A 22,321-nucleotide genomic window follows, 5' to 3' on the forward strand; every position below is an offset into this window, starting at 1 on the left:
TTGGAAAATAGAAGGCTAGTCATGAGCAGGGAAGATCTTACTTACTTTTTTGTTGAGTTATAGGAAAAATATGTGGTAGAGAAAGCAGTGATTTGTGGTTATAGATTTCAGAGGAAGAAATCAGAGCAGTGGCCAAGATGTTTTGTTTGATATTATTAACTAAATGACCTATGAGTGATGGTATCTTAGGTTGAATTCTTCCAAAACAAATTCTAAAGAACGATTTGAGTGCGATTAGGAGGTGACACCAGGAAAAACCAGTAGAGGAGTGGGGCAGTGAGACAGGGAGAGAAGGAAAGCCAGTATGGGTTACCACTCGGGACCACTGTGCTCAATTCCACGTAGACATGCCAGAGAGTTGTCCTGAGCAGAAAGGGAGCCAGGGTCTTTGCACCTGACATGGGCTGAGGGCCGCTCTCAGAAGCGTTACCTCCTGGCACTTCCTCTGCCAAAAGAAGGCCCTGCTGTGGAGAGTCATGGGAGCACACAGTGGGATAGACATGGGCAGGAGGCCTGGCAGCCTCTGCTACAGAGACACTGCGCAGTCCACGTTCTGTTCCTTCACTGAGCAGACAGCTTTGCAGCTGTCCTCCTGGACTTTTGTGAGTAGGTGGGCACATGTGAGCAAGTCATACACAAAAGTGGGCTTCCTCCGCTATTACTCAAGTTAGGTAAATTGAGGCAGCTTGATAACTCATCAACCTCTTCTAAAACATTCTCGCCCCCAAAAAGCAGGGCCAGGCACTCCTCCCTGCTGTCAGAATACTTGCATACATGTTCTGCTGAAGCCCATGTCGCAGTTACCTGCTCCTGCATTCCTAGGGCGGGTGCCAATTGGCTTCCTTCACCTTCTGCCTGCAGGGCTGAGCTGCTTCTGGCTGACAAGTGAAAACATCAGAAGCACCCTCATCAACCGATCCATTTCTTCAACAAATATTTTGAATACTGACTTAATTTGAGTTTACCCAAAGGCAATTTGAGTCAAGAGCTTAGATGCAGGTAGTTGACCTGGGAGGTGATTCCCAGAAGCAGCAGAGAGAGAGAGAGTGAGAGAGAGAGAGAGCGCGAGAGCGCGCACGCGAGAGCAGCACCGAGGAAGATCAGAGGACCACCCAAGGGGGCATTATTGAGCTGATCACCACTGAGGGTCACTGAGGCTCACTTCTACTGAGGACTCAGAATTGGTCCTCTGGGGACAGAAGGCTGAGGCATATATCCCCAAGTTAGTTAAGGGTTGCTGTGAAGCAGGTTCACTGTGCACTGGTTACCAACATGTCTGTGTCCAGTGAGAGAGAACACAGTCATACTCAATTAAGTTATATGAAGCAAATTTATTACTTACAGACAGGCAGCAAGGGACAAGAGGAGCATTCATTGCAAGCTGGTCGCCCAAGGCTCAGGAAATCTGCTCAGGGCAAATGGAGTCTCAACTGAGCAAGCCCCACTTTCACCACAGATGAGGGATGCCAGAGAGCAGCCTGCCCTGGGTTTAACATCCCAGGGTAATGTGATTTGCTGGGCTGTGTTGAAGGACATCCTATTTTCAGCAGGAGACTGGAACTGACCTTGGGCTGTTCGGCCAGCTCTCCCTTATCGCACAATGTTGCAATCCCAGCACATTCTACAGCTATTCCTGAGAACTACATGGAAAAAGAGGGACTGGGTCTGTCCAAGGCCAGCCAAACTGCCCTGCAGTTACCCCGGGGATGTTAAATTTCCCTGAATTCCAGGCTGTGCCTGCTCCCAAGGCTTCCGGAGAAAGTCGTAAGATAAGCCTTAAAGAGGACAGCAACAAGATGCTTGAGGTGGCAGCGTTTAGGGGAACTTTCCACAACAACCAGAGAGGTGACGGCAGAGGCAGGCAAGGGACATTAGCACTGCCAGTGTATGCTACAGGCACCTACCATGTTCCAGACAGAGTGCCGGGCACGCAGCAGGGAGCAGGACAGACCAACTTATTTGTTCTCATGGAGCTTCATTTCAGTAGTGGAAAAAAGAATTCACCAATAAACAAGTCAGCAAATAAGTAATGATGGGTGTTGTCTTTGCAAAAATTATGACAATAAGAAAAATATGACATAGGAAAATTACGACAGTGAAAAAAAACCTGACCTGATCCAACTCCATCTTCTAACCTCCAATCTGCCCTTGTTCATTCCCAGGCATAGGCCAAACAAATTTGTGGAGAAATTTAGTTTATAATTTCACTTTAAACCAAATATAACAGCCCGTCCCTGAAACAAACCTCCTTCTTGCTTGGGGACCAGACCACCTTTGTGAGACTAACAAATTAGCTACAAGATTAAAAATTATGGGCCAGGCATGGTGGCTCACACCTGTAAGCCCAGCACTTTGGGAGGCCAAGTTGGGCGGATCATCTGAGGTCAGGATTTCAAGACCAGCCTGGCCAACATGGTGAAACCCTGCCTCTACTAAAAAATATAAAAATTAGCTGGGCATAGTGGCAGGTGCCTGTAATCCCAGCTACTCAGGAGGCTGAGGCAGGATAATTGCTTGAACCCAGGAGGGGGAGGTTGCAGTGAGCTGAGATCGCACCATTGCACTCCAGTCTGGGGGACAAGAGCAAGACTTCATCTAAAAAAAAAAAAAAAAAAAAAAAAAAAAAAAAAAAATTATGGCTTAGGAGTCATGCAGCCCGAAGCCACAAGATTCCTAACTCCCCCAATTGCTCTAATAAATAATATTACTATTATAAAACATAAGATTGGTGTTCAAGGTATTTTTCAGACCCTGCATTGTAATAGACTAGCCGCCCAGACTGGTAAACTGGCTCATCTGGTCTTGTGATCCCAACCCAGGAACTGACCCAGAGCAAGACAAAAGCTTCATCTCCTCATGATTTCATCCCTAACCCAACCAATCAGCACTCACCATTCCCTAGCCCCCTGACTGCTCAACTATCTTTTAAAAACCCTAGTCTCCAGACTGGCACAATCCTAGCACTTTGGGAGGCCGAGGAGGGCAATCACTTGAGAGCAGGAGTTCAAGACCAGCCTGGCCAACACGGTGAAACCCCGTCTTGACTAAAAACACAAATAATTAGCTGGGCATTGTGGCGTGCACTTGTAATCCCAGCTACTGGTGAGGCTGAGGCACGAGAATCACTTGAACAGAAGGTGGAGGTTGCAGTGAGCCTAGACTGCACCACTGCACTCCAGCCAGAGCAATGAAGCAAGACACTGTCTCAAAAACAACCGCCCCCCAAAAATTCCTTAAACTCCGAATCTGAGGAGAGCCTGATTTGAGGAATAAGAAGCCTCTGATCTCCTATTTAGCCAGCTCTATGTGTACTGAACTCTTTATCACAATCCCCGTCTTGAAAAATTGGCTCTACCTGGGCGACAGGCAAGAAGAAGCCGTTGGGTGCTTACAGTGTGATGAGTGCTATGAAGGAAATAACATAAAGGGTGATAGAGAATAACTAGAGGAGGCATTCTAGATAAAATGGTCTCAGGAGGTGACATTTGAGCTGAGTATTAAACATTGAGAAAGAATCTACAAAGGGAAGATCTAGCGCAAGACCTTTACAAGCAGTGTATAACACACACAAAAGCCCATGCCAGCAAAAAGATTTTACTTTCACAAATTCTAGAAACTCTAAGAGTAAAAAATGGTGAAAGGAAATGAAGTGATAACACATATTGTGAGTGCAGCAGGCAGAAACAGCGCCATCACCGTTTCACAACAGGATCTCAAAATACTAGGAAAAGTGCAAATTAAAACCGTGAGATACAGTTTGGTCATTATTGGATGGGGAAAGATCCAAAAGTGTGGAAAGACCCCACTGGTGAAGATATATGGAAACCCAAGGTCTTACACATTATTTGCCAGAGTGTAAATTAGTACAGTGTCTAAGGGGGGCAATTTAGCCATGTTTAGCCAATATATTATTTTAAAGGCCATATCCCAGTATAGCCAATTCCAACTCTAAGAATATTTCTGACAGATACACCCACATGCATGCACAAAGACAGTCCATGGGATCCAGTCGCATTATTCCTAACTGCAAGCAACTGGGAAAAACTTCAAGGTCCATCAGTGAGGGCCCGCATAGGCTAACCTCTGTAATAACCAAATCTCAGTGGCAGTGTCCAACCAGGTGCTTGTGGGTGACTTTCCAACAGGGACCGCATTGCCCGGCTGACAGGCCTGGTCTATGTACTGTCCGGGCATCCCATACAGTTAGCACTCATTCACCCTCAAAAGCGTCCCATCTTGAAAATAAACTCTTGTCCACTTGGTGCTTCAGGAACCTGGGCTTCTTCCACCAATAACTCTCCCAGATGCCCCAGTGCGCAGGTGGGGCCGTCCTCTAGGGCCAGGCCTGGCTAGGGCGCACCCACACCTCCTTGGCCAGACGCTGTGGGCCAGGAAGGGGCTCTGGCTCTTGCGGGAATGAGGGCGCCTAGCATAGGTGTGCACGTGGGCAGCCCCCACCCTGGGGCCCCTAAGTAAGCCGGGGCCTGCGAGCCAGGACAGTCAGGAGTTGCAACCTTGGTGATTTCTAGGAAGACATTAGAAAATGGGGTCAAAGGCCGGGTGCGGTGGCTCATGCCTGCAGACCCAGCACTTTGGGAGGCCGAGGCAGGAGGATCACTTTAGGTCAGGACCAGCCTGGCCAACAGGGTGAAACCTCGTCTCTACTAAAGATACAAAAATTAGCCGGGCGTGGTGGCGCACGCCTGTAATCCCAGTTGAGGCAACAGAATCGCTTGAACCCGGGAGGTGGAGGTTGCAGTGAGCCGAGATCGTGCCACTGCACTCCAGCCTGGGTGAGACCCTGCTAAAAAAAAAAAAAAGAAAGAAAATGGGGTCAAGAAATGGGGGGTGGGAGGGGGGGAGTGGATTTCATGAACCTGCCTGCTCTGATGTGGCTGCATTTCCATCATGCATTGTCCTAAAAAAAGAAAAAGAAAAAAATAAAATGTAGACGTGGAGGGATGGGGGAAATTGCACAGGCCGGTCCAGGCTGTGAGGCTGCCCCCTGCCAGGCACGACGAGGGTCAGCTCTGCCGCGCCGTGAGGAAACCGGCCAAGGAAACCCCTTGAATCTGGCGAGGTCCCGCCCTGAGACGCTCGTCCTCTGGGCCGATGCCAGCCCTGCCTCTGGGCCGATGCCAGCCCTACCTCTGGGCCGATACCAGCCCGGTTGTGGACTGGAGAAAACCGCAACGCCACCCGCGGAAATAGAATTCGGCCGCCGCGCTTGCGCAGCTGGGTCCCCGACCCGGCCCGCGCCTGCGCAACTGGGTTCCCCCGGCCCGCGCCTGGGCAACTGGCCCCTCCCCCACAACGCAGCCCGGGCCTGCGCAACAGGGACCCTGTGACTCCCGCCTCCTGTCCCGCTTGCGCCTGCGCGGCTGGGTGCGCCCGCCCCGCCCCGCCCAGCCTGTGACGCCACGTGTATGTGGGCGGAGCCCAGGTCCTAGGGAACCGTGAGGTCGTATCCCGCTGGTGGAGGTTGGGGTGGCGCCGGCCGGGGCTGGAGAGCCCGAAAGACCGGCTGCCGCCTGCTCCCCGGAAAAGGGCACTCGTCTCCGTGGGTGTGACCGAGCGCGCGGTGCAGGGTAAGCGGCGGGCCGGGGCGCTGGCGGGGGCGGCCGGGGATCACCGACTGCAGGCGGGCCTCCCCACGCGGGCGCGCTGCGCTCCGGAGGACGGCCTCGGAGTCACTCGCACCCCGGCTCCCACCTCCTACTGCCTTCCTGTCCAGGCTTCATTAGGGCTCCCTGGACGTCTGGGCTCCGCTGACCGGTGGGGGGCAAGTCCAGTGTTTTGGGCCACAGGGCGGGCCAAATAGCAGGGGCCTCTAGCCCCAGGGGGCCCCAGCCCTGCTGCGTTCATTCATTCAACCAGCTTTTGCGGACCCGCCCCCAGTCTGCGTCAGGAACAGGCCCCTCCGCTCCTGGATGAGCCCGGCGGGGAAGCCTCGCGTAGCAGTTTCTGGGAAACAGGTAGGATCAGGCCGCTCGGACAGGACTGAGGGTGTAAGGACGATTCACCTCGGCATTGGGGTGATGTCCCGAGGAGCTCATAGGTGGTCAGGGCGGTTCTGCCCGAGCTGACCTGTGAGCCGCGGATGCCCGGACCGAGGGAGGGAGAGCCCCTGATGTGGACAGACTAGACTCCTTCAGTGGAAAACATTCAACAGCCAGGAGAGCGTGGAAGAGGAAGGAGAGATGGGAGGGTGTTTTTATTATAAGTGCAAAGGAACCAGCCACCGGGAAGTGCCTGGGCAGCTCTGGGTGTCCCTCCAGGCACCTGTATTCCAATCTTACCTGCGCGAAGCCACACACCCACGTCACACAGGATGCGGGGAATTCAGCCATAGCCTGCGGGGGGGAATCTTCCTGGGGAGAGGTGGATTACAAGGACTCTTCCTCCCACCCGCTGTGCAACAGCCATGGGCGGCGGGCAGTCATTTTTGAAGGACCTGGCAAGCACGGTACCAATCTCGAAATTGCTTTTTGTCTCCCTCCCCTTGACCTGGAGAGAGTGACTGGCTAGCGTGTGTGTCTGCCTCCTGAAGCTTCGGGTAAAGGACCAGGGAGATGGGCAGCCCTTTGTGTCAGGAGATCTGGAAGCGCCTCCCCTCCCACCGCCTCCTGTGTAAAGGAAACAGCAGGTGGTGTTGACGGGCCTTTCATGCACCGGTTTTTGCCAAGGAGAGAAAAACCTATTGAAACCTCCCAGGAGGATGAGTGGAAGTTTCTAATGTGCTTTATTTTTGGATACAGCGTGCATGGCAGGCATTTGCATTCATGGCCCTTCCGTATACAGGAACTGAAAACCTGAAGAAACTGGCCAACAGATTAGGCAGCCATCAATCCACATCAGATGGCGTCTGTATTTCCAAGAGGTGGCTTGCCATCCCCGTCTCCTAGAAAGCCAACCAGGGGACAGGGCAGCTCCTACCACCGACAACACTGCTCCACCCTCGACAACACTGCTCCACCCTCAGATTCTCCTCTCTGACTCCTGCCTGAGGGTGGCCTCGGCAGGAGCCACACCTCTCTGTTTGCCTGTGTGCACCCTACTTCCTATCCCTGCCTCCCCTTGGTCCCCACCTGCTACCTTCCTTACAGCCTCATCCCACCCTCTCTCTCCTTTAAAGAACAGACTGAGATGACATTGTTTTCCTCAGTGAGTCTGTCAGGAAGAACGTGATCAACAAATTCACGCTGTGGTGTTAGTGGTTCCCACAGAAACCCCATTGCCCCTCCTGCAGGTGTCTCAGCCATGGGCAACACTTTAATCTAGTGGAATGACATTGGTGTTAAGATCTGGGCCACAGGGATATGGAGGTGACCTGTTCCTTGGGGAGAGGGTATGGTGAACATGATTGTAAGAACTCTTCTTCCCACCCCTGTGCATGAGCAAGGCTGTTCCTGGTTCTGTGCTCTCTCAGTACTGTGTTCTAATTGGACTCTTGTTTTTGTCTTCCTGAACTTGGTGTGTAACTTCAGTAATTATGTCTATGTAAGGTATGTCTATGTATGTGAGTGTTTTTTGGATATCTAAAGTAGTCTTGTACTTACAGGGAAGGTGAAGTGATAAAGCACGTTCAATTTGGGGACTGAAGCTGGGGACTCTTGTGTGCTCCACCACACACTGACTGCAATCTCAGACAGGTCCGTTTACACACATTCCCAGGGCCTTGGTGCCGTCTTAGGGAAACCCAGGGCTGTGAGGTGGGCTTTGTGGGGCACTGGACACGGGACATGGCACATAAAGGGTTATTTTAAATGGGTAGACAATAAATAACTAGCAACTTTGCCTCTAGATTTAATATACCACCTGTGAACCTGATCATGTAGAATATGGTTCTTAGACTAACAAAGGACATGATAAGACTTGATTATGGGCCAGGTGCGGTGTCTCACACCTGTAATTCCAGCACTTTGGGAGGCCGAGGTGGGCAGATCATTTGAGGTCAGGAGTTTGAGAGCAGCCTGGCCAACATGGTGAAACACCGTCTGTACTAAAAATACAAAAATTAGCCAGGTGTGGTGGCGTGTGCCTGTAATCCCAGATACTTGGGAGGCTGAGGCAGGAGAATTGCTTGAACCTGGGAGGCGGAGGTTGCGGTAAGCCAAGATTGTGCCACTTCACTCCAGCCTAGGTGAGAGAGTGAGACTCTGTCTCAAAAAAGAAAAAAAAAAAAACTTGATTACATGAAAAGGATTTTATTAAACATATTCACAGTTGTAGGGTGTTACTATTGCTTTTTGTCCCCACTATTCATCCCTGGACTGTTTCAGAACTTTCTCTATAAATACTGTAATTTAATTAAACATTTGATGATTACTTAGAAACCTGAAACTTTGGGTTATAGTCCACTAAGGAAGGGAGACTGTTGTGGTATGAGAGGCGCTACCTTGGAATGGACATTCCTAGTGCCATGTCTCTTCTCCCAATCTCAGCTAACGTTGCCTTAATGTGCATCATTCCCAGCCCCAAGCCTGTCACCTCTCATAGAGTCCATCCTATTTCTGGACCAACCCCAAACCTGTCACCTCTCATAAGGCCTGTCCTGTTTCCCACTGATGTCCCACTGGCATATCAAACTCAGCATGTTGAAAACCTGATCACTGCTGCCTCCTGCCAAACGGTCCCTTCCCAGATGACCTGTTTCAGCTCATGGCCATCACCCAGTCCTGTGGCATCTGTGATGCCTGCATCTTCCTCCTACTGCCCATTCTCCCCCTCAGTACACTGCTGAGCCATCAGTGGACCCCCTTCAACAAGTGCTGGCTGAGCAGCTGCTGGGCTCTGGTTTTGTGTTGGGTGTTGGAGGTTCTGGGATGGGGGCTGGTCCCTACTCCTGGAGTCTAACCAGACTGAGAGGGGCCTGGAAGAAGAACTGTACATGTCATGTGCTATGGAAATGGCAGAGCAGCCAGGAGCCCAAGGGAGGAGCTCCGCCAGCACATTTCAGCAGGAAGAATCTTAGTAAGGCATGATCTGTCTCCTTCGTTGAGAGAGTAGGGCGTGAGTGTGATCAGAACTGTAAAACGTTTTGTATTTGACACAGTGGGTGGGCCCTGCTCTCTTTATCCCCATCCCTCACCCCACAGAGTTCCTTAAGTCCTATACCAACAGAACTTACTTCTGTTACCTGCCTGGCCTAGCCATTGAAGGATTTTAAACATTGCGATAAAATAGGCATAACACAAAAGTTACCAACGTAACCCTTTTTAAACGTACAGTTCTGTGGCATTAAGTGCATTCACAACCACCATCACCATCCGTCTCCAGAACCTTTTCATGTTCCCCAACTGGAACTCTTTACCCAATAAGTCCTCCTCACCCCCCTGCCCTCAGCACCTGCTCTTCTACCCTCTGTCTGTATGATTTGACAGCTCTAGGTAACTCATGTAAGTGGAATCCTACAATATTTGTCTTTTTGTGACTGGCTTATTTCACTTAGTCAAATGCCTTTAAGGCTCATCCATGTTGTAGCATGTGTCAGAATTTCCTTCCTTCTTAAAACTGAATAATATTTCATTCAAAATTCCATTCAGTTCTAAATTGAATTTTGTGTATCCATCTGTCAATGGATGTTTGGATTATTTCTGTCTTGTCTGTTGTGAATAATGCTTCAGTGAATGTAAGTGTGTAGCTCTTTAAGATCCTGCTTTCAACTCTTTTGGAAGTGGGATTGCTGAACCATATGGTAGTTCTGGCTTTGATTTTCGGAGGAAGCTCCGTGCTGTTTTCCAAGGCAGCTGTACCATCTGACTTTCCCACCAGCAGCGCACAGGGGTTCCAGTTTCTCCACATCTTCACTAATATTTGTTATTTTCTGTTTGTTTGATAATGGCCATCCTAATATATGATGTGATAGGTCATTGCAGTTTTGCATTTTGCTAATGACTCATGATGTTGAGCCTCTTTTTGTATGCTTTTTATCTGTTATTTTTTAATCAGATTTTTGTGGTTGACTTTTAAGAGTTCTTTATATATTCTGATTATTAACCCCTTTCAGAGCAGATGTACTATTTATCTATTTTCTCCTATTCTGTAGATTGTGTTTTCATTTTGGTGATTGTTTCTTTTGCTGGGTAGAAGCCATTTAGTTAATGTAATTCTACTTGTTTATTTTTGCTTTGATTGCCTGTGCTTTTGGTGTCATATCTAAGAAATCATTGCCAAATTCTTTATTATTTATCTTGGTGGATTTTGTGTTCAGGAATTTGTCCATTTCATCTAGGTTATCCAGTTTGTAGGCATACAGTTGTTCATAGTATTCTCTTATAATCATTTTTATTCCGTAAAATAGGTAGTAATGTCCCCTCTTTCATTCCAGATTACAGCTATTTGAGTCTTCTTTCTTTATTTCCTAGTCAGTCTAGCCAAAGGTTTGACAGTTACATTGACTTTTGAAGAACCAAATTTTAGTTTCATTTATTTTCTCTATTTTTCTATTCTCTATCCTCCTCTAATCTTTATTATTTTCCTCCTCGTTTTTTTACTTTTTTTCTCCTCCTTTTTTCCTCCTCCTTTTCCTAGCTTTATGTTTAGTTTGTTCTTTTAGTAGTTATTTAAGGTGTACAGTTAGGTTGTTTGAGCCCTTTCTTCTCTTCTAAAGCAAGTGTTTACAGCTGTACATTTCCCTATTGGCACTGTTTTTGCTGCATCCCTTAAGTTTTGGAAGGTTGTGTTTTTGTTTTCACTTATCTCAAGGTATTTTCTGATTTTCGTTATGACTTCTTCTTTGACTCTTTGGTTGTTTAAGGTTGTGCTCTGCTGAATTTCCACATAATTGTGAATTATCCAGTTTTCCTTCTGCTGTTGATTTCTGGTGCCACCCCATTGTGACTGGAAAAGATGCTTTGTATGGTTTGGATTGTTTAAAATGCATTAAGGCATGTTTTGTAGCCCACCATCTGGCGTTGCATGTAGGGTGTTCTGTTACACTCTTGCTCTGTAGTGTCGTTTGAGTCCTCTGTTTCTTTGTTGATCTTCTGTCTCATTTTTCTGTCTATTATTCAAAGTGAGACATTTCAGTCTCCTAGTATAATAATATTACTATTATTGATAGTTGTCTATTTCTCTTCAATTTTATCAGTGTCTGGTTTATATATTTAGGGGTTTTGATGTTTGTTGCATGTATGTTAACAATCATTTTATATTCCCTGTGAACTGACTATTTTATCATGATATAATGTACTTCTCTGTCTCTTGTGACAGTTTTTGACTTAAAGTCTCTTTTGTCTGATATTGGTATAGCAACCCCTGCTCTCCTTTGGTCACTCCTTGTGTTGACTCTTTTCCATTCTTTTACTTTCAGCCCATATGTGCTCTTAGATCTAAAGCGAGTTTCTTGTAGATAGAATATACAGCTGACCCTTGAACAATATGGGTTAGAGATACCAACCCCTCACCTGCAGTTGAAAATCCAAGTGTAACTTCAGTCTCGAATGCAGTGGTGCAATCATGGCTTACTGCAGCCTTGAACTCTGGGGCTCAAGTGATTCTCCCACCTCAGCCTCCCCGAGGAGCCTCGGACTATAGGCGCACACCACCATGTCCAGCTAATTTTTTTGATTTTTTGTAGAGACAGGTTCTCCCTATGCTGCCCAGGCTGGTCTCAAACTCCTGGGCTCAAAAAAAACCTCTCGCCTTCGCCTCCCAAACTAGTAGCCTACTGTTGAAGAAGCCTTACTGATAACATAAATAGTTGATTAACACATAGTTTGTATGTTATATGAACTATAATCTGTATTATTACTATGAGGTAAGCAGGTGAACAGAAAATGTTATTATAATAAGAAATCATAAGAAAGAGAAAATGTATTTGCTATTTAGTAAGTGGAAGTGGATTATCATAAAGGTCTTCATCTTCATTGTCTTCATGTCGAGTAAGCTAAGGAGCAGGTGAAAGAGGAAAGGTTGACCTTGCTGTCTCAGAGGTGGCAGGGGTGGAAGAAAATCTGGATATAAGTAGACCTGTGCAGTTCAAACCCATGTTGTTTGAGGGTCAGCTGTAGTCAGGTCTTGTTTTTTAATCTATTCTGTCAATCTGTGTCTCTTGATTGAGGAGTTAATCCATTTATATTTAAAGTAATTACTCATACGAAAGGACTTGTTTTTGCTATTTTGTTGTTTGTATATATTTTATAGCTTTTTTGTCCTTCATTACTACCTTCTTTTGTATTTAGTTGATTATCTGTAGGTTCCGTTTTTGATTCCCTTCTCATTTCCTTTTTTGTATATGCTACAGATATTTTCATCGTGGTTACAACCATAGGGATTGCATACATAACATCCTGAAGTTATAGCAATCTATTTTAAATTGATATCAACTTAATTTCAGTCAGTTCACAGTAACCTCTCCTTTACAATTCCATCTACCCCCACTTTGTTATTGATGTCACAGATTACATCTGTATGTATTGGGTATGTACCATTAGCATAAACCTGTAATTATTTTTATGCATATATCTTTTAAATCCTGAAGAAAATATTAAGTAGTGTTGCAGACCAATTGTACACTAATACTAGTTTCTAAATTTGTCCCTCCGTTTGTGTTTGCTGGAGATGTTTGTGTTTTCTTACAGCTTTTAGCTGCTGTCTAGTGCCCTTTTGTTTTAACTTCCAGAACTCCCTTTAGCAGTCTTGTAGGGCAGATCTAGTGGCAGTGAACACCCACATCTTTTATTAATTTGGAAGTGTCTTAATTTCTCCCTCATTTGTGAAGGACAGTTTTGCTGAATATAGAACTCTCCATTGACGGATTTTTTTTTTTTTTCTTTTAGCAGTTTGGGTGTATCATCCCACTGCCTCTGGCCTCTGAGGTTTCTGCTAAGACATTGGCTAACAGTGTTATTGGGGATTCTTTGTACATTATGAGCCATTCTTCTGCTGCTTTCAATATTCTGCCTTTGTCTTTACATAGTTTGATTACATTATGTCTTAGTGTGGGTCTCTTTGGGTTTATCTTATGTGGGGTTTACTGAGCTTCTTGGATGTTTATATTCATGTCTTTAGTCAAATTTGGGAGGTTTTTAGCTATTCTTTCTTCACATAATTTCTCTGCCCCATTCTGTCTTCTCCTTCTTAGACTTCTATAATGTGCCTGGTGCATGTGAGGGAGGCCCCTAAGTCCCTGAGGCTCTGCTTACTTTCCTCATTCTTTTGCTCCTCTGACTTGATATATTCAAATGTGCTGTGTTCAAGTTTGCTGATTCCTGTGCCGACTCAAATTCCTCTGGTCACAGTTTTCAGTTCAGTTTTTGTATTTTTCAGCTCCACAATTTCTGTTTGATTCCTTTTTATAATTTCTCATTTTGTTGTCGTATGTTGTTTTCTTGATTTATTTTCATTCTTTATCTGTTTTCCTTCAGCTCTTTTAAAAGGCATATTTAAGATAGTCATTTTTAAGTCTTGGTCAAGTATATCCAGTGCCTGCATTTCTTCAAGGATGGATTCTGCCGCTTCATTTTCTTCCTCTGAGTGAGCTGTTTTCCCGTTTCTTTGTATGCCTTGTGAGTTTTTTGCTGAACATTGGGCATTTGAAAAACAGCTCCATGTCCCACTCTTTGCAGACTAACTCTGTTTTGGGAATGGCCCCCACCAAATAGCAGGATCTGTCTAAGCCTACGGATCAGCTCAGGATGAAGGCTGAAGTCTCCTCAGGTTTCTTCTGAGGATGCATCTTCCCTGGGCCTGTGTATGTGTTTTTTTCAATTTCCCCATATTCATGACTATTTAAAAATATCTTCAGGCTTCCCTTTGGAATATACCAAGAAGTGTATTTGGAGTTACCTTTGTTTTTCTTTTGTTTCTTTTTTTTTTTTTTAGGTGGAGTCTCGCTCTGTTGCCCAGGCTGGAGTGCAGTGGCTTCATCTTGGCTCACTGCAAGCTTCACCTCCTGGGTTCACACCATTCTCCTGCATCAGCCTCCTGAGTAGCTAGGACTACAGGCGCCCACCACCACGCCCAGCTAGTTTTTTTTATTTTTTAGTAGAGACAGGGTATCACCGTGTTAGCCAAGATGATCTCGATCTCCTGACCTCGTGATCCGCCTGCCTCGGCCTCCCAAAGTGCTGGGATTACAGGCGTGAGCCACCACGCCCGGCCCGGAGTTACCTTTGTTTCTCTATCATTGTAAATTTAGATTCTGGAATTGGGGTTTGGTGGTGTGATGTGTTGCTCACATGTGCCTGGAACTGCTGTTCCTAAAAGGACTTTGAGATCGAGGAACACATATTTAATCTCCCCTTTATGGCTTGGTTTTAGTTCCTCTTTCCAAGTTGAATAACCAGTTTTTCATTGCTGTTTTGTTTAAGTTGGTGTTGTGATGCTTAATCTCAGTACCCTTAACTCTGAATTGTCAAATTTTGATAAAATGTGTGCCCTTTTTTTTTTTGGTAAGAGAAAGCAGGTCTTAATGTCTGCCAGAACACAATTTATTTGCCTTGTTGGCTCCATTGAACTTTTACAAAGCTTTGAGTACATATATATATTACTTTCCCAAAGTCTCCCCCAGTCCCTCTTTGGGCTTGAGATGTTCTACTGTATTTCTCACCTGTCATTCTTGCCCCAGGTATGCGTGGGGTTGTAGTCACCCTACAGCTTTGCCTAGCAATGCTCACAACCATTTCCCTGACTTCCCATCTGAGCTCTGAGCTCAGAGTCAGGTGAAACAGAGATCTGTTCCTCAGGCAGCCCAGGACAGATTAGGATGTTGCAGAAAGGTCCGCTCCGCTGCCTCCAGTTCAAGGGAAGGAATTGGGAACCGGGCTGCTGCTTTCATCAGGCGGCGCCATGCTGGGGAGGCATGGGGCAGGAGTGAGTGAAGCACCGCAGAGTTCCTGACATCCTGAATGTGACTGCTTCTGGACTGGGCATTCTCTTGGTTGCTGTAGATCGTTGCCTGTTTTGCAGAGCTCCTATGCAATATTTTAACCAGTCTCTAGTTGTTTTTAATGTTTCTCTGTAAGGGAACGAGGGCCTTTGAGCTTCTTCTTTTACCGTCTTGCTGTGTCCTCTCCCTGTTAATGGATTTTCTACAGGATTCTGTTGTGTGTCTGGTGACGTTATAGAAGTGCAGGGGTGGAGGAGCAGCCTCTTCCATTCTAAAGAAGGGCTTGGATACCATGCTGGGCAGCAGCAGCACAAGACAAACTGAGTCCCTGCCCTGGGGGCTCATGGCCTAGACGGGAGACACAGACCTACAGGAACCAGGTCTATTAATACTGGTTCCATCACAGCTGGTGGTGGGTAAAGGGAGCTCAGAGAGTATGTGATGGGGCATGTGGAGGTTGGGGGCATCCGGGAAGGGGGTGGCAGTGACATTTCAGTGGAGGTTTCAGAATGAAAACACGGTGCCAGGGTGGTGGACCAGTATTCTGGGAATGGGTATCCAGTCTGTGCCAGGGACCTGAGCAGGGAGAGGCTGAGTTCTAGGGGCAGAAGGCGGCACTGTTCTCAGAGCACTGTGGGCAAGGACAGAAGAGTGCGATGAAGCAGCCGGGGCCGACAGGAACAGGCCCAGGCAGAGGCTGCAACATGATCCTGAGAGGAGAGCTGTGGGAAGCTCCTGAGTGTGGTGGGACCCAGGCCCAACATAGGGCTGGGGAGGGGCTGCACCTTGGCACCTGCCAGGAGAGCCTTTTTGCAGCCCTGCCCATGGCAGATGCTCAAGAAAGGGTGGTTTTCCTGTCTCCTGCCCCAGTGTGGGTAGCCAGGCCACTGGTGAGGCTTCTTCCCTCGGCACGGGACACTGTGGCAGTGCTTGCCTTACCTCTCTGGGCCTGAGGATAGCCAGCTGTGGCCACAGGTGGGACCTCAGTAAGGAGGGGCCAGGAAGGGCCTGCTCCCTGTGCTCTGCCCCACGGGCCCTGTCCTTCCATTCTGCTGTGCCCCAACAGCCTCAGGTAGTGCAGGTCGCTGCTGACTTGCCCCTTGGACTGCCACTGCCCTCTCCTCAGCAGTGCAGCCATGCTGTCCTTGGCTCCACAGAGATGTCACCTCCTGCTGCCCTTCTGTAAAGCCCGCGTGTGCCACATGCTTTCTCTGCAGCCTGTTCTGAGCACACTGAATCCCCAAAGTCACGAGGGGCTCTCCCATGAGCAGCCCCACCTTACAGATGAGGCTGGCCCCCTCGAGGGGGCATCTTGCCCACTGTCATACGTGGCGGCAGGCAGAACCGGTATCCCTTCCAGCCCGGCACCCTCCTGACCCCTGCTCCCCTCGGAGTGGCCACTCACCAGGACCGCCTGAGAGAGTGAGCGGGGGACAGGCTGATGGACGTTCCCCAGGGTTGGCGGCCCTAGAGTCGGCCCACGCTTCTTGTCCTTTGAAGTCTCAGGTTCCTACATGCTGCCTCACACTGGAGCAGCCAATGAAACTTGAACAAATGCTTTCATTTTGGGTGTATTGATCCAAAAATAATGGTACCCAATGAATTTTTTGCTACTCTAGTAGAATTTTTGTAGGCTTTGGAAGTACACAGACAATATTATCTCCTTGGCAGAAATGGGCTACGTGAATGAAAAAAGGTATTCGTTATGAAACTTCCAGAAAAACGAGCTACATTTTTCAGGTTTGTCTGGGGCTCTCAGTACTTGCCCAAGGGCTGGAGTTTAAAGCTTTCGAAAAGTAAATTGCCTGAATAGAAGTATAACTGAGGATTGAAAGACTGAATCAGATATGTGCTTCTGTTCCCGTGAACAGTTTGGGAACACCATTTACATGTGGCTTTTTTTTACATAAATCGCCATGTGTCCCAAGCTGCCCGTGGGACCCTCCCTTAGAGGAGGCAGCAGCTGTGGCCTGTGCGCCAGGTCAGCACCTGCAAGGTGTGCGACCTTGAGCAGGCTGTCCTGCCTTTATAAACCTCAGTTCCTCTTCTGTGAGATGGGCTCACACCTTCTGGAATCATTATGAGGATCAAATGAAGCTTCTGATTCCTGGGGGGAACATGGAGCGGTTTCAGGTTGAACATTTTGTCCCTGGACCTGGGGACGTCTGACTCTCCTTGGAACTTGGCACCCTAACGTGCTCTTCCTGCCTCTCCCCCTTCCCACCAGCAGCCGCAGCACGGTCCTTGGCAGACAAGGATGAGAAAAATATCCAACCACGGGAGCCTGCGGGTGGCGAAGGTGGCATACCCCCTGGGGCTGTGTGTGGGCCTGTTCATCTATGTTGCCTACATCAAGTGGCACCGGGCCACCGCCACCCAGGCCTTCTTCAGCATCACCAGGGCAGCCCCGGGGACCCGGTGGGGTCAGCAGGCCCACAGTCCCCAGGGGACAGCTGCAGACGGGCACGAGGTCTTCTACGGGATCATGTTTGATGCAGGAAGCACTGGCACCCGAGTACACGTCTTCCAGTTCGCCCGGCCCCCCAGAGGTACCCGCCTCTCATGGCAGGGCTCTCGGGATCTTCTCCCCTGTGCTACGGTGTTGGCCAGGTCCCCTGCCGCAGACTCACCTGGGAGCTTGTCTAAATGCAATTTTCCAGAGATGCTGACGCCGATGTAGGCTGGGGTCCAAGAATCTGAATTTCCCGGGAGTCCCAGATCATTCTTACACTAGTGAGTGGTGATCATGCTGAAGGGCAGCTGAGACCTTGAGGGTGTTTGGTGGCCCATCCCCTCCCCACATTCACCAGCAGGTCAGGTGGCTAGGACCAGGATTTAGGCCAGTGGCTGTTTGGGGCTTTGTGGGGAGTTCAGGCAGGAAGTATCCCCAGATTCAGGCCCATGGGAGCCAGAAAATCAGGAAAGCCAGATAAATAGCAAAGGCTCCTGGGCTTGACCAGGAGCTGCCAGGTGGGCCAAGATGGCCGGGGGCAACAGCCGAGAGGGGTCTCAGCTGGAGAAGGGAGCTGGAGCCTGGACCCCGTTGGCTGTGCTTCTAGGGTGGGCCTCAGGCCGGGATGGGCGGCTTCTCTTGAGGGGTCCCCCTTGCCACCCTTTCCTCTGCTCTCCGACCACCCTCTTCCCTTGGTTCCCTGATACCTGTCTCGTGCCCGTGACCCTGAGGTTCGCCCTCCATGTGTCTCTAGCCATAGCCAGTGAGAGTTTGCAGCCCCTGTCAGGCAGGTCCCCTGGGTGTCCCACGCTCTTCTTGGCTGACCTAGAACCTGTGGGGTAGACACCATCCTGGCATTGCACGGTTCTGCTGGCGCTGGAGACTCCAAAGCTGGGTGGTGTATTGTATTTACTTTTGACTCCATTTATTTTGTAACTTATTACAGTAGTGAAATATTTAGATGCCATATATGCTTATCTCTAAAAGTGGCTTCGAAGCCTGTAATCCCAGCTATGCAGGAGGCTAAGGCAGGAGAATCGCTTGAACCTGGTGGGCAGAGGTTGCCGTGAGCCAAGATCATGCTATTGCACTCCAGCCTGGACAACAAGAATGAAACTCCATCTCAAAAAAAAAATTTTTTAATGGAACTTTTTAAAACTTAATAATTAATTAAAAAGTAAAGCATCTTCAAAGCTAAGTGTGCAATAGACATCAGCCTGCGATGCTTTTGGAGCCATGTCCCAGGGTTTTCTCTTTGGAGAGAAAAGACCTTGCGAAAAGTTTTGTCCCTGATCTTTTCTGGTCCAGTCTTCGTGTCTGAATTTAGTATTCCTCCTTGTTGTATGCACGAGTTCATGCCACTCCTGATAGTTTAAAACAGTGCATTTTTTAAAGTGAAGAAAAAACCTAATCTCGAGAACCCTGTAATAAATTCATCTCAGAATCAAGGAAATGGTGTTCCTATTTTCAGTTTGAAGTCACTTGTCCTGTTCCTCTGTTTATTGAATTAGCAAGAACTAACTGTGTTAAAATTTAACACCGATGTAGTTGTTTCGTATGTAAATTATCTTCAGTTAAGTTGGATTTTTATTTTTTATTTATTTATTTATTTTTGAGATGGAGTCTCGCTCTGTCACCCAGGCTGGAGTGCAGAGGTGTGATCTTGGCTCACTGCAACCTCCGCCTCCCGTGTTTAAGCAATTCTCTTGCCTCAGCCTCCCAAGTAGCTGGGACTACAGGCACCTGCCACCACACCCAGCTAATTTTTTTGTATTTTTGGTAGAGACGGGGTTTCACCATATTCTCCAGGATGGTCTCAAACTCCTGACCTCATGATCTGCTCACCTCAGCCTCCCAAAGTGCTGGAATTACAGGCGTGAGCCACCGTGCCCGGCCATAAAGTTGGATTCTTAAAAAGTAAAATGCAGGGCACAGTAGCTTGCAACTGTAGTCCCAGCTACTCAGAAGGCTGAGATAGGAGGATTGCTTGAGCCCAAAAGTTCAAGACCAGCCTGGGCAACATAGCAAGAGCCCATCTCTTAAAAAAAAAATAATTATAATAAATATAATTTTTAAAAAATAATTATAATAAATATAATTTTTAAAAAATAATAAGTAACGTTCTGGCCAAGACATTAGGTATTATACTCATCTTGTTCTGATGAGCAAAGAGTCAGAATTTAGACAAGGAATAGCTGAAGGGCCCCTGCCACTTGGGGATTGGTCTGTATTGTCAGCGTCTGTCTTTAAAAAGTGTGGCTAGTTGTGATTGTATGTGTTCTCGTGTGTGTATTCATAGTTGTACCCTTTTCAACATGTTTTCCCCTTAGAAACTCCCACCTTGACCCATGAAACCTTCAAAGCACTGAAGCCAGGTCTTTCTGCCTATGCTGATGATGTTGAAAAGGTAAGGATCCTCTCCCATGTCTCCCTGTTCAACTGCGGAATGTGTTCAAGCTAGTTCTTTTCCTTTGAATGTGGTAGGCTGTCTTCACAAGGGAAGGGGGCTTTGACGGTGCTGCCTGGGCATTTCACGCCATTTGGGATGGTCAGATGAGAGAGGGTGTGCAGCATGTGAGCCCAAAGGAGAACGCACCCCCACCGGGCTCCATCCTCTGACTCCACTGTGCCAGCGCTCAGTTCTCCAACCTGGGGGTCCCGAGGTCTTGGTACAGGTCAGAAGCACAAATCCTACAAACTTACAAAAATCATTATTTGACAGTTTACTTATTCATATTTTTACACTAATTTTGTCTTGTGAATTTTGCATAATACATTTTTAATTTTTTGTTGTGGCTTCTGATTGAAGATAGCACACATTGACTGAAATAAAAAATTAACGTTGGCTGGGCCTGGTGGGTCACACATGCAATCCCAGCACTTTGGGAGGCTGGGGCAAGAGGATCTCTTGAGCCCAGGAGTTCAAGACCAGCCTGGGCAACAGAGTGAGAACCCCATTGCTACAAAATTTAAAAATCAGCTAGGCATGGTGGTACACACTGTCATCCCAGCTACTTGGGAGACTGAGGTGGGAGGATCACTTGGGCCTGGGAGGTCAAGGCTACAGTGAGCCACGATTGTGCCCCAGGTGACAGAGTGAGACTTTATATGTAAAGAAAAAAGTTAAAAACATGTTACGGGCTGGGCACAGTGGCTCACACCTATAATCCCAGCACTTTGGGAGGCCGAGGCAGGTGGATCACCTGAGATCAGGAGTTCCAGACCAACCTGGCCAACATGGTGAAACCTCATCTCTACTAAAAATACAAAAATGAGCTGGGCGTGGTGGTTCCAGCTACTCGGGAGGCTGAGGCAGGAGAATCACTTGAACATGGGAGGCAGAGGCTGCAGTGAGCCGAGATTGCGCCGCTGCACTCCAGCCTGGAGGACAGAGTAAGACTCCAACCCCATCCAAAAACAATGTATTATGCAAAATCCACAAAACCAAATAAATAGAAATTTAATTAAAATTGTCAAATAATGATTTATGTAAGCTTGTATCATTGCTACTTCTATCTCAAGTCCTTAAAGCTTACAGATGCACTAATGCAGGATGCATTACTGCAGGTTGCCTGATTTTCTACTGAGGCACCCACAAAATGGGCTATGGAGAGAGTTGTAACTTCCTTTTGGTTCAGGCATTTCTTAAGTCATGAGCTAGTACATTGCTCGTGTCCACAAATGTGTCATGGTCTCGGACTATGTAGTTCAAGCCTTGCTTTCCTGTAGCTTAGTTAAAAAAGAAATTGAAATTAGTGATTCTAGAGTGACCTTATAGTTAAACCTGATTAAATTAGATAAATTTAGAGTAAGCTCCTAGGATTTTTTTTTTTTTTTTTTTTTTTTTTTTTTTTTGAGACGGAGTCTCACGCTGTTGCCCAGGCTGGAGTGCAGTGGCGCGATCTCGGCTCACTGCAAGCTCCGCCTCCCGGGTTCCCGCCATTCTCCTGCCTCAGCCTCCTGAGTAGCTGGGACTACAGGCGCCCGCCACCGCACCCGGCTAATTTTTTGTATTTTTAGTAGAGACGGGGTTTCACTGTGGTCTCGATCTCCTGACCTTGTGATCCGCCCGCCTCGGCCTCCCAAAGTGCTGGGATTACAGGCTTGAGCCACCGCGCCCGGCCGCTCCTAGGATTTTTAAGGCCTTAGTTGTTTGAGTAGGTGACACACATTCAAGTGGGACAAATGTCCACGCCCTCCAGGGTGACAGCACAGATGTCCCTCCTACTCTGGGCTGCCTCGGAGGCCCGCGTCCTGGCTCTCTTAGCATCCTTTGAGGCTGGTTGATGTGTATGTAACCAGAGGCACCTGTGTTCTCCTCATTTTTACCTCACACCCATGGTGGTGTCCATACCGAGGCCCTTGGCTTTGCTGCTGAGCAGGATAGTTGGACAGCGTTTATGTCTGCATGTGCAGAGCTTCCTTAGTTTTTTTGGCTGAATGTTATTGCCTGGATGCTGCACACTTATCTCATGGAACCAGTCCCCTTCTGAAGGACATTTAGATAATGTACAATTTTTCTCTCTTTTTTTTTTTTTTTTTTTTTTGAGACGGAGTCTCGCTCTGTCGCCCAGGCTGGAGTGCAGTGGCGCGATCTTGGCTCACTGCAAGCTCCGCCTCCTGGGTTTACGCCATTCTCCTGCCTCAGCCTCCTGAGTAGCTGGGACTACCGGCGCCCGCCACCGCGCCCGGCTAATTTTTTGTATTTTTAGTAGAGACGGGGTTTCACCGTGGTCTCGATCTCCTGACCTTGTGATCCGCCCGCCTCGGCCTCCCAAAGTGCTGGGATTACAGGCGTGAGCCACCGCGCCCGGCCAATTTTTCTCTCTTGACAGTAGAAAAAGGCTGCACCTGACATATACTTCGTTATCCACACACGCAAGGGGCATCTCTCAGATGAATTCTCTATTTTTTTTTTCCCGAGATGAGGTCTCTCTCTGTCACCCAGGCTGGAGTGCAGTGGCACAATCACAGCTCACTGCAACCTCTGCCTCCTGGGCTCAAATTATCCTACCACCTCAGCCTCCCGAGGAACT

The 22,321-nt window shown here is 47.8% G+C and overlaps 1 protein-coding gene and 1 long non-coding RNA gene across 7 annotated transcripts in view; one reads left to right on the forward strand and one right to left on the reverse strand.

The window, feature by feature from the left end:
- Positions 1-2,562, reverse strand: part of LOC126929328 (uncharacterized) — a 65,953-nt gene extending 63,391 nt beyond the window's left edge. Inside the window, exon 1 of one of the 3 annotated variants that reach the window (XR_007717139.1) lies at positions 1,343-2,561. This is a non-coding gene — a long non-coding RNA (uncharacterized LOC126929328). Of the gene's footprint in view, positions 1-1,342 lie in introns of all 3 variants that reach the window. The other 2 variants (XR_007717138.1, XR_007717140.1) reach the window with 2 other exon arrangements.
- A 2,821-nt stretch (positions 2,563-5,383) lies between these two features.
- The window catches only part of ENTPD6 (ectonucleoside triphosphate diphosphohydrolase 6), a 31,590-nt gene continuing 14,652 nt past the window's right edge, over positions 5,384-22,321 (forward strand). The window contains exons 1-3 of one of the 4 annotated variants that reach the window (XM_050745487.1): positions 5,384-5,588; positions 17,061-17,382; positions 19,616-19,692. In XM_050745487.1, coding sequence (XP_050601444.1) covers positions 17,091-17,382; positions 19,616-19,692 — 369 coding nt within the window. In that variant the 5' untranslated portion in view covers positions 5,384-5,588; positions 17,061-17,090. Of the gene's footprint in view, positions 5,589-5,979; positions 7,653-16,364; positions 16,574-17,060; positions 17,383-19,615; positions 19,693-22,321 lie in introns of those variants that run through there. The other 3 variants (XM_050745486.1, XM_050745489.1, XM_050745490.1) reach the window with 3 other exon arrangements.

The sequence above is a fragment of the Macaca thibetana genome, chromosome 10 (genome assembly GCF_024542745.1).
Source record: "Macaca thibetana thibetana isolate TM-01 chromosome 10, ASM2454274v1, whole genome shotgun sequence".
Taxonomy (NCBI): Eukaryota; Metazoa; Chordata; class Mammalia; order Primates; family Cercopithecidae; genus Macaca; species Macaca thibetana.